This window comes from Bufo bufo, chromosome 4 (genome assembly GCF_905171765.1).
Source record: "Bufo bufo chromosome 4, aBufBuf1.1, whole genome shotgun sequence".
NCBI lineage: Eukaryota > Metazoa > Chordata > Amphibia > Anura > Bufonidae > Bufo > Bufo bufo.
The window spans coordinates 104,254,050-104,266,564 of NC_053392.1; the positions used below are offsets into that span (position 1 = coordinate 104,254,050).

At 41.8% G+C, this 12,515-nt stretch overlaps 1 protein-coding gene across 1 annotated transcript in view; it reads right to left on the reverse strand.

Moving 5' to 3' along the window:
* The window catches only part of LOC120997517 (ephrin type-A receptor 3-like), a 294,883-nt gene that overhangs the window by 8,394 nt on the left and 273,974 nt on the right, over positions 1–12,515 (reverse strand). The window contains exons 13-15 of the mRNA XM_040427598.1: positions 7,192–7,401; positions 6,381–6,530; positions 77–270 (exon numbers count right to left, since the gene is read on the reverse strand). Coding sequence (XP_040283532.1) covers positions 77–270; positions 6,381–6,530; positions 7,192–7,401 — 554 coding nt within the window. The remainder of the gene's footprint in view (positions 1–76; positions 271–6,380; positions 6,531–7,191; positions 7,402–12,515) is intronic.

Below are 12,515 nucleotides of genomic sequence, written 5' to 3' on the forward strand. Positions count from 1 at the left end.
CTGTACAGTGCTCTGAAAAAGGCTGGTGCTATATAAGCAATGGGAAAAGAATAAATAATAACTTCTTAATACTTACCAGGTTGAGCTGTTCGCTAGTTCATTCAAGGTGCTCGGCGAGCGTATGAATTTATCCAGAATATTAACTATTTGACCAAACTTGGGTCGGTCACTTCTACACTTCTGCCAGCAATCCAACATGAGCTGATGTAACACTACAGGGCAGTCCATGGGGGGAGGCAGGCGGTACCCTTCATCTATCGCTTTAATGACCTAGGAAGAAACATGCAGGTTTATTATTATTATCATGGCTGACCCATCCAATTCATTTCTCTTGATCTTAGTGTGTAGACTATTTCAATAGACATGATTGCTCTCTTTTATGTCCTTAAAAGCTGTAACCCTTTGAAGTGAATAATGTATGTGCTAATGAGAATTTGCCCTTTCTTGCTGATAATAGATATTCCTGCTATTTATTCTCTTTAGAATTTCATTGAAAATAATAAAAAATAGGACATCCAAAGAACTGATCTTAGGAAAATAAATGTAAGCAAATATTAATAGACTTTAAAATTATACTCCATATAGCAAAGGGGAGAATAAAGTCCCCCTCCTCTTTACATGCAAATATATTATATCCAGCATAAAAAACATATTAATACAATGTGACAGTTTACAGCTCAGTCTTATCTTGGCTGTCTGGGAAGAGACATCTGGCTGAAATCTCAAAAACAAATTTTTTTATTCCCTTGGAGCGCATGTCCATCTTTCAATACCCTGTCATATTTAGCTCAATATAATGTGCTAATCTCCTAATATATACCCTAACAGTTTTATAGACCTCCAAATCCACTGCATAGACATGAAGGTAAAGGGGTTGTCTCATCTGAGACATTGGTGGCATATCAGTAGGATATGCCACCAACGTCAAATAGGTGCAGGTCCCACCTCTGGGAACCACACTTACCTCCAGTAAAGGACCCCTGTACTGAGAATTCATTTCTAGGGGACTGCTGAAAATAGCCAAGAATTGGCTGGGCTATCTAAACCAAAACAGTCCCATAGAAGAGTATGGAGCAGTGGCTGTGCTTGCAGGGTGTGCTTTCCATAAATTTCTTTGGAACTTCGGAAGATAGCAGAGTAAGCATGCTTAGCTATTTTACTCTCATAGCGCGGTGCACCCTACTTCGTTTTTGGGAGCCCTGTTCTGAAGATGGGTGCGGCATTAGAGGTGGGACCTGCACCTATCTAACATTGATTGTATATCCTAGTGATATGCCACCAATGTCTCAGATGAAAAAAACCTTTGAAAAAATAAAATTCTGTCTGCCTGAAGCCACCACTAGAGGGTGCTTACTGCATACTGTCTTATTATTGAGTTCAATATATAAATTGTATACAGACACAGTAAACACCCTACTGGTGAATTCATAATCATAAAGGTATCTATGCAATATAAGGAATTGTATTAATTGGCCTTTAAATGATAGAGTAAGTAATTTTCACTGGTATTTTCTTTCTTTAAAAATGGTGAGCATTCATTTTATTTTTAAGAACAATATACAGAAAAGAATAAAGACTAACATCTCTGTAAAGCTTCTATTGAATTATGAATTGTGTGTATGTAAGTACAGAACATACTGAATGTCCATTAACCTCACAGTCTTTTCCATCTTCTATTTTGTACTGAACCAGTGTCCTCAATAATGTAGCCCAAGAGGCAGTGCAATAGTGAAATCATAAAGGCACTTATTAGAAATAATAGTTTGAACTTGATTCACATGTGTCTTTGTGTAACCTTAGCACTGTACGTTCATGCATTTACAGGAAATATTACTGTGGCCAAATGGAAGAAGAGGTTCTCCAGCTACGGTATGCCTCAAGTTCTTAGTCGTGAGTAATCCTCTTTAAGACTTCATTCATATACATGAGGAGATTTATCATGAGAGGAACCTTTAAAGTCAATTTTTGCTTGAGTCTTTGCACCAAATTTATAAAAAGTTCCAAGGTGATAAATTTGAAGCATGTTTGAACCTTACATTTTTGTCTAAAAATGTGACTCCACTTTGGGTATTCCACCCTCCTATTGGAGTGACTTTGCGACTTTTTACAAAAGATGCAGTGATAAATCTGCGTGAAACTTGACGGTAATATACTCAGACCCAGGCCCTCTTGTGAAAAATCTAAAAGTGGCAGGTATGTGTAAAGCTGCAAAAAGTCAGACATTGTGGCACAAAACAGCACTTGTGCTAAAATTAGCAACTTTTCTATGCCAGAAAACAGGCTTAGAACTTTGAAAAATTACCAAGTGTTGTTGTGATTTGAGCCACATTCATCAAATGACACAATGTTTGATACATTTAGTGCATCTTTAAGTCTAACACTTCTGTCTTGAGCTGTTACTCCACTTACTACACCACTGATTTACTGGAGTAAGATTTAGACAATTTTTGAGACTATTTAAAACTGGAGTGAGTAGAACAAGTAAGCCTCAAAGAAAGAGACTTCCAGCATGTAGTGGATTAGAAAATTGCGTCTTCTTTATTCCACAAACAACATTGTGACGACGGTACAATGGACAAACCTCCTGGCACCTCCCGTCAGATCGACATGTTTTGAACAGGTCGGTTCTTACTCATGATCATGAGTAAGAACCGACTGGTTCGAAACATGTCGATCTGACGGGAGGTGCTGGGAGGTTTGTCCATTGTACCGTGGTCACAATGTTGTTTGTGGAATAAAGAAGACGCAATTTTCTAATCCACTACGTGCTGGAAGTCTTTTTCTTTGAAGTTTACTACATAGAGCTGGCCTCGGCTTTTCCGCTGCACGACGGATATTTGGTGAGCTGGACTTTTTTCTTTTTATGTTCCGATTAGAACAAGTAAGCCCAAAAAGTCTCAAAGCCTTATTTTGAGACTTTTTGAAGCCAGAATTCTGGAGTTTAGGGCTCGATAAACTCCTCACCAGTTAAGAAGCTTAAAGGGGTTGTGCAAGTTAATTTTATTGATGACCTTTCCTCAGGATAGGTCATCAATATCAGGTCGGCAGGGGTCTGACACCCGACACCTCCGACAATCAGTAGGTTGAAGAGAAGGTGTGCGCCGTGCCAGTGCAGCCTTCTCTTCATTGGTTACCTGCTCGCTGTCACAGCAGCAGCAATGGTGAGCAAGTGTAACTACAAGAAGCCATCCCATTCACTTCAATGGGACTGCTTGTTCCTATACACTTGTATAGGAACGAGCCGTCCCATAGAAATGAATGGGACAGCTTAGGTGTAATTACACCTGCTCACCGCTGTGGTTACAACGGCAAGCAGGTAAACAATGAAGGGAAGGCTTTGCTGGCATGATGCAAGCTTTCTCTTCAACCAGCTGATTGGCGGAGGTGCCAGGTGTCGGACCCCCACTGATCTGATATTGATGACTTATCCTGAGGATAGGTCATCAATAACAATAACTTGGACAACCCCTTTAAATGAAAACTGAAACATGCTATACATACTAGAGCATGCTACTTTAAAAAAATAATTACATGGAGCAAAAAATGGACCAAAGTTAAGAAAACCACCATGAACTAAAAATCATTGTAGTGTGCTGTATATTCTGCTTTTAGCATTCAGTAAACATAGTACCGTAGTTTTTTTTAGTTAATGAAAAAATACCAGACACCCAACAAAAAACATAGGATTTTTCCTATGTTATTGCTGAAACCACCCTAAAGGGTGAAGAAGATAATTAGAACTACACAAATGCTGCCTATCAGTAATTATCAGACTATGGTTGCCTTTCAGACAATACAATTATGAGCACAGGATGTAAAAGAAAGTGTGATTTGATACTGCAAAGCCTCCATGCTCCTTCTAGTGCAGTGGATTGGTCCGGGAAAAGCGGCCTACACACACGCCATGTTTCCCGGACCAACCGCAGCCCCCAAACTGATGGCATCATAGTGTTTTATGACACAGTCAGTTCCTATCTGATCGCCGGTCTGTTGTACTGTACTCACACAATGATGTTAGTACAGTTCTATAAACCAGCGATCACAAAGGAATTGACTTCATCATAAAACATACTGATGCAGTCAGTTCAGGTCAGGGGAACCACAGACGGTCTGGGAAGTGCAGTGCACACAAAGGCCCTGTTTTACCTTGAGCTGAGGATTTATCTACCATATTTTTCGCTTTATAAGAAGCAAAAATGGAGGAAAAATGTTAGCGCATTTGATAAAGCGAACACTAGTGGGCTCTTCCATTATGGAAGTGCTTACTAGTATGCAGTAGATGCAGGGAGTGGGAGTGCGCTGCGTCCTCCCTGGGGCTGCACTGCACTGTCCTGACTGTGTACAGCGTCAGGACGCAGTGTGTGTACTATGACCTGACGTCTGCACACAGTCAGGTGACAGTGCAGTCTGTGCCCAGAGAAGATCAGGGATCGCAACTGCAGGGGAGTCTGCTGGACCTGCAGAGGAGCGGCGGAGCAGAAGAGATAAGTGAATTTACTTATTTTAAGGTCTGATCTGAGGTCTGATACGGGGGTCTGGCATGGAGGTCTGATATGGGGGACTGATGTGAGATCTTGATATTGAGGTCTAATGTGAGGTCCTGATATAGGGGTCTGATGTGAGGATCTGATATGGGGGTCTAATCTGAGCAACTGATATGGGGGTCGGATCTGAGGATCTGATATGGAGGTCTGACTTGAGGTCTGATGGGGTGCATCTTATCATCAGGTGTGTCTTATAAAGCAAATACAGTATCATGATCAATAGGTATCCAATTTGGGACAACCCCTTTAAAAAGTTCCACATTTTAAAAACATATTGTCTCATGAAGACATCTATTTGCATATGGGTTGCTACACAAAATGGATATCACGGAGAGGATCTTGAGTCCTTCATCTATAGGCCAGAGCAGAGAGGTAAACAAAGAGCAGCTCTTACTGGTGAATCCAGACCTATTTTTTATTTGGCAGTATTAGGCCTCATGCACAAGACCGTTGTTCTGCTCCGCATCCGAGCCGCAGTTTTTGCGGCTTGGGTGCGGACCCATTCACTTCAATTGGGCCGCAAAAGATTCGGACATCACTCCATGTGATGTCCGCATCCGTTGCTCCGTTCCGTGGCTCCGCAAAAAAAATATAGCATGTCCTATTCTTGTCCGTTTTGCGGATAAGAATAGGCATTTCTACAATGGGCCGCCTGTTCCGTTCCGCAAATTGCGGAAGGCACACGGACGGCTTCTGTGTTTTGCGGACCGCAAAAAACGGAACGGTCGTGTACATGAGGCCTTAATCAGATTTTTGTAAAAATAAGTAAATAAAATGACTAATCTATCCATTTTTTTATAATTTATAATCAGTTAAGATGAGACATGGGTATGAGATATTCATAGAACTCTAGATCTTGAATTTCTATGGAAATATTTATTATATAAGTGATTTAAAGGGATTTATGAGACGGCTCACTCCATGTTACCTTGGTCTGGTGCTCTTGTCTGTTTTGAATCACCCTTATCAAAATATTGTGTTGAGGAATTGTTAAAAAGTAGACAGGCACTCATCCAGTCGGAATCACGTGGGAATGTCAGGATAAAATACAATACTTTTAATGCACTTCTAAACAAATATATAAAACGTATAAAAGTAATTATAAAATAATGAAGATTAAAACCATTACAAAAGCATTACAAAGGCATAAAAGATTTGTCCACTGATATTTATACAACAGCGCTGTGGACTAGATAAATTACACTATATGCGGGCAGACTGTTGAGACAGCGAAGAAGTACTAACAATACATGGTCCACTTTGTGAATATTAACTAATATAAACATCCCGCAAGTGAAAACTAACCATTTACTACCATCATTATGGTCTCAGCTTTCTCCATTGGCTCTGGAGCGATGTTTGTGTGTTTACGGTAGAAATTGAAGGTCTGGACATTGGCCATTTTCCTGCCCCATATCAATTGAGACTGCATAGCTATATTTATGAATTTTGGGTCTGTCGAACATAGTTCAGTTGATGGGATAATTTAGCTAGTCCACAGCGCTGTTGTATAAATATCAGTGGACACATCTTTTATGCCTTTGTAATGCTTTTGTAATGGTTTTAATCTTCAGTATTTTATAATTACTTTTATACTTTTTATATATTTGTTTAGAAGTGCTTCAAAAGTATTGTATTTTATCCTAATATTCCCACGTGATTCCGACTGGATGAGTGCCTGTCTACTTTTTAACACAATATTTATTATATGGCTGTCATATGACATTATGTTACTTTCTATTCTTTTCTCATTATTGCTCCTTTAAATATCTCAGATTTCATATTTAAAACGTACAAACATGATCATTTAGTTGCAATAGATTATAGGTAACTTACATCTTGGTTGGACATTTCCCAATATGGCCTCTCTCCATATGAGATGACCTCCCACATCACAATGCCATAACTCCACACATCACTTGCTGATGTGAATTTTCGGTAGGCAATAGCTTCTGGTGCTGTCCACCGGATCGGAATTTTACCTCCCTTATAACACAAATAAAAGAAATTATTAAGTCCAATAGAAAAAAGAGACCAAATAATAATTTAAATAGAAAAGGAAATGTTCTGTACTCTGCAATTATCCATTTAAGTCATTTAAAGTCAATAGCACAACCAAAACCTCTCATTATTTACATTGATCAAGTAAACTATGTGCATTCAAATTCAATTGGCAATCCACAGGATAAAGGAGATCCTATGGGACCATGAAGAGCTACATCATGAATGTTTTATTTTAAATACTAGCCAAATTTGCATTTGACAATCTATAGTTATGCTACTGATATATAGGGGCTTGACATCTGGTTAATAGAGAAAGTTACAGGAGAAGGAGAAAGAAAATAGGCACAACTACCAGATTGGCAGGCATAGCAGATGCCATAGGGGCTAGTGGCCAAGAGGCCCTACCTCTAATAAGAGGTAAGATTCAGTTAGCTATGGATGATGGTAGAGAGGTAGTGGAACATTTTATGCAGATCACTGCAAGACAAAGGAAAGGCAAAAAAACATAGTGGAGAACAAAATAATTCTAAGCTTTTTAAGTTCTGAACTCTCATACTTGAGAAGATGGTCAGAGTGGAGTAATGCCTAATTGCAGATTTCCTACTGAAAATATTGTCATTTTCTATTGTAATCAAAAACATACCCTTGTAGTATAAGCCGCTTCAGGGTCATCCTCAAGGACTCGAGAGAGGCCAAAATCAGAGACTTTGCACACCAAATTGCTATTGACTAAGATATTTCTGGCAGCCAGATCTCTGTGGACGTAATTCATGTCCGATAAGTATTTCATCCCGGAAGCAATGCCTCGTAGCATTCCCACTAGCTGTATCACGGTGAACTGACCATCATGTTTCTACGAGAAAAGCAGAACTTTCTCATCAATGCTGATCCACAGGAGAAATTATCAATGCATGCAATAATACAAACATATCTTCCTGGTTTTATGAGTTACAACAGAGATAAGTCACTTAAAAGACTTCATTCACTTCTTATTTCTCTATTTACAGTCATCTGTACATTAAGTGTATCCATGGCTTCTTAAAATATAGAGTGCATCCACTGCTGAGCATGAGAGGTACTTCATAGAAATGGACCTTATAGATCAGCAAAAATGCACTATGGGATTCTGCTTTGATCCAAGGTTCATTGTATGAAGCAGGAAGCTGAAGCTTTGTATTGAAGCATACTGACATTGAGACAAAGTGCATGAAATGAGGAGATGGACATGGGGAGTAAAATAGAACAAAATGACAATAAAGGTAAATACAGGAGATGCATGCAAGGTAGTGAGATGATCAGAGCCTCTTAAACAGCAATTGAAGAGCCAGTAAGCATTCACCCATTATAGTTTATATATAGGTGTTTCCGAAGAGTTATGTGAAGGGTCCTCCAATAGCTTCTCTAATGTAATGTACATAACAGGAGCAGTACTCTGATTAAAACCCCCCTAAAAAGGTTGTAAATGTCATGTTTTAGGGGAAAACATATAGTACCTACAACTTAAAATAGGACAACTTTCTACCTGGTGGTCAATGCTTCATGTTCAATCTTTTTGTTTGCTAATAATGTGGTGCTTGTTGTGAGGAGCAGCTCTATGGTGGTTCTTACCAGCCACCAGGAAGAAAGGATGTAGACGTGAGATAGGGTCTCTTTATTGGCTGCATTTGCCTAGCTTATTATTGAAATTTACAAGTGGTAGTCCAATATTATTATGCAATAATATTGTATAATCGTCACAGGTGTAAAGGTACAACATTTAGGACTACCACTGATGTCTTCTGTCTGATGTCCACTATTTCATCATTTAAAAATGGTCTAGATTCTCAATTTAATTACTATGGCTAGATGCTCAATTACTGTTGTATAGTGTTGGTCAAGCACCAAAGTGCTCGGGTGCTCAAGTAAAACACCTCGGGATGCTCGGGTCCTATACCGAGCACCAGAGCTCAATGGAAGTCAATGGGAGAACTTGAGCATTAAACCATGCACCCCCTTGCTCTGAAGAGGGGAGGGTGTCTGGTTCACATGAAAAGGTCAGAAATTGATGGAAACACCACTGAAATGGTTCGGGAACAGCATGGGGAGGATGTCTGGATGCATCTTGGACTCCCAGGTCGCTGGTGGGAACAATGTTGTCCGAGTTGTACGCCAATTTTACAGACTGACAATAATACTCACAAAACCAAAGATAAAATCGATTTTAGAGGAAAAATTGTTAGGAAACATTCTTGCCTGTATATTTACTTGTATATAAAGTGCAAGTGCTGCCAAAAATTACAAGGAAGAGGCACTCCGATACAACCTGTATATTACATACAGGAGGGCCTCATTCACATTGTGGTACAATTGTTTAGGTAGTGGGACTTCTACACTCATAAAGCCTATGCACTAAGGGAAAGGGCTGCCAAAAATTACAAGGAACCGGCACTCCAATACACCCTTTATTACACACCCTTGAAAAATTATGATTGATGGCCTGCTGGTGGCCCTCAAAAACGATTGGAGCAAGGGCCTGCTGATCTGACCATCTAAAACATTAGGGGCGAAGGCCTGCTGCTGAGCTGACCCTCTAAAACATTAGGGGCGAGTATCTGCTGCTGATCTGACCATCTAAAACATTAGGGGCGAGGGCCTGCTGCTGATGGGAACAACTAAAACATTAGGGGTGAGGGTCTGCTGCTGAGCTGACCCTCTAAAACATTAGAGGAGAGTGCCTGCTGCTGAGCTGACCCTCTAAAACATTAGGGGCGAGTGCCTGCTGCTGATCTGACCTTCTAAAACATTTGGGGCGAGTGCCTGCTGCTGATCTGACCATCTAAAACATTAGGGGTGAGGGCCTGCTGGTGACCTTCTAAAACATTAAGAACAAGGGCCTGCTGGTGACCCTCTAAAACATTATGGGCGAGGGCCTGCTGGTGACCCTCTAAAACATTATGGTTGAGGGCCTGCTGGTGACCCTCAAAAACATTATGGGTGAGGGCCTGCTGGTGACCCTCTAAAACATTATGGGTGAGGGCCTGCTGCTGAGCTGACCCTCTAAAGCATTAGGAGCTTACTGGTGGAAGGGGTGCATGGGAATACAGTGTATTGAATACACCATAAAAGCCACATTTATAGTGCCTTTATGTTCAGGAGCAATCCAGGCCTTGTTCATTTTTATAAGAGTCAACCGGTCAGCCAAGGAACTACGTACTCTGCAGCCAGCGTTGTTAGCTGGAAATTTTTGGAGTAATTTTTCCACTAGGACCTACTATTGCACCATTTTACTCGTCCTCTCCACCACAGGAATGAGAGATCAGAAGTTCTCTTTGTAGCGGGGGTTGAGAAGGGTGAACAACCAGTAATCGGTGTTGGCTTAAATGCGTACAATGCAAGGGTCATGAGAAAGGCAGCCTAACATAAAGTCAGCCATGTGTGCTAGAGTACCAACAGACACGACTTCGCTGTCCTCATCAGGAGGATGACTCTCAATCTCCTCATCCTCTTCCTCCTCTTCTACCCATCCACGCTGAACAGATGGAATAAAACTTACATGGGTACTACCCTCTGTAGCGGAGGCAACCATCTCCTGCTCCTCCTCCTCCTCATCATCGTCCAATTCACGCTGATAAGACGAACTGAGGGTGGTGTGGTTATCACCCTGTGTACTGTCTTCCCCCATTTCCACCTCTTCTACATGCAGTGTGTAGACACAGAAGTGGGATGGTTACACCGATAATAGCGTTATCGTCGCTCACCATCTGTGTTGATTTCTCAAAGTTGCTTAAAACCTCACAGAGGTCAGACATCAATGCCCACTCGTCGATTCTGAAGAGCGGAAGCTGACTGGAAAGGCGATGACCACGTTGCAGCTGGTATTCCACTACTGCCCTCTGCTGCTCACAAAGCCTGGCCAACATGTGGAACGTTGAGTTCCAGCTCGTGCTCACAGTTGGTGAGCTGGCAATTGCAAGCGCTGCTGCAGTGTTGCCAGACCGGCTGAAGCTGTTAATGACCTGCGGAAATAGGCACACATGCGGCGAACCTTCACCAGTAGCTCAGGCAAATTGGGGTAGATTTTGAGAAACCGCTGAACCACTAGGTTGAACATGTGGGCTAGGCATGGTATGTGTGTGAGCTTGCCGAGCTCCAAAGCCCCCCAGGAGAAGGGGGGGTTGCAGCCACTAACGTAGGTAGATGGAAGTAGGGCCTGAAATCCTTGGTGTCGGTATCACCTGTGCCATCCCAGGGTACGACTCGCTCCCGGCCTCCACAACGTTCACCCAGTGTGCCGTCAGGGAAATGTAGCGTCCCTGGCCAAAAGCACTTGTCCATGTGTCAGTCATTAAGTGGACCTTTCCAATAACTGCGTTGGTCAGGGCACGGGTGATGTTACAGGACACATGCTGGTGTAAGGCTGGGACTGCACACCATGAAAAATATTGGCAGCTGGGTACAGAGAAACGCGGGACGGCCACCGCCATCAGGCTGCGGAAAGCCTCAGTGTCCACAAGCCTAAATGGCAACATTTCCAGGGACAGCAATTTGGAAAGGTGTGCATTTAGTGCTATGGTCTGTGGGTCGGTGGGTGGCTGGGTATTTAAGCTTTTGTTTAAAGGCCTGGGGTATAGACATCTAAACGGTGCGCTTGGACACAGAAGTGGATATGCTAGCTGATGGTGCTTGCGAAGGTCCAGGTGCATGGCGGGAGGCATCAGAGCCTGCATCTTGGACAGGGGATTGGCCAGCACATAACAGAGGGGAAGAGGAGGCAGTGGTGTAACCCGCAGACACTGGTTGTGGACCCTGGCGTTCGGCCCACCTATTTGTGCCTGATCATGCTCGTGGTGGTGAGGTTGCTAGTGTTCACACCCCTGCTCATTTTTGTATGGCGCAGGTTGCAAATGACAATTCTTTTATCGTCCGCACTGTTAAAGGGGGATATTAATTATTGATATTTATGCAAATCTCAATAATTAATATTCATAAATAGGCGTGAATCGTCTATCGATGACCCCGCCTATTTATACCTTTATCATAATATAACTAACCTAACTAGGTTAAACTATGTTAACTAGCTACCTCTACCTCTGTTACCTATACACTCCACTGAACTACACTACGGCTATTGCTGCGGCGCCTTACTACTACAAAAGACTACACACTGTGCTTAAATAAAAGGTGTTTATTAAGACACTACACGTTACAGTCTAATATTTGCTTATAAATATATATATCTATATCAATGGAATATATATATATATATATTTATAGCAGCACACAGAAATATAAGTACACACACTCGGGCGACTTACTATTATACTACGGCGAAACACTATACGCTGTATATGAATAATAAACTATTTATTATACAATACAATAATACGCTATATCTATATATATTTATAGATTAATGGTTATAAATATACACTCACCTAAAGAATTATTAGGAACACCTGTTCTAATTCTCATTAATGCGATTATCTAGTCAACCAATCACATGGCAGTTGCTTCAATGCATTTAGGGGGGTGGTCCTGGTCAAGACAATCTCCTGAACTCCAAACTGAATGTCAGAATAGGAAAGAAAGGGAATAGAAACCATTTCTAGGGTTTACAAAGAATGGTGTGAAAAGGGAAAAACATCCAGTATGCGGCAGTCCTGTGGGCAAAAATGCCTTGTGGATGCTAGAGGTCAGAGGAGAATGGGCCGACTGATTCAAGCTGATAGAAAAGCAACGTTGCGGAACACCTACCCCATGGCAAGGAAGATTGCCGCAAGGGGGTGCTTCAGGGAACAGTTGCGGGCCAGTTTGGTGTGGCCGCCTACTCCCTTTTGCCACCCCACTGCCTCTTCCAGCCTGTTGTGGTGCTGCGGATCCCTCCCTCTCTGTACTGCTGTCCTCGCTCGGCTTCCCACCTTCCAAGGTTGGGTCAGTGACTTCATCGTCCACCACCTCCTCTTCCACTTCCTCACTCTGGTCATCCTC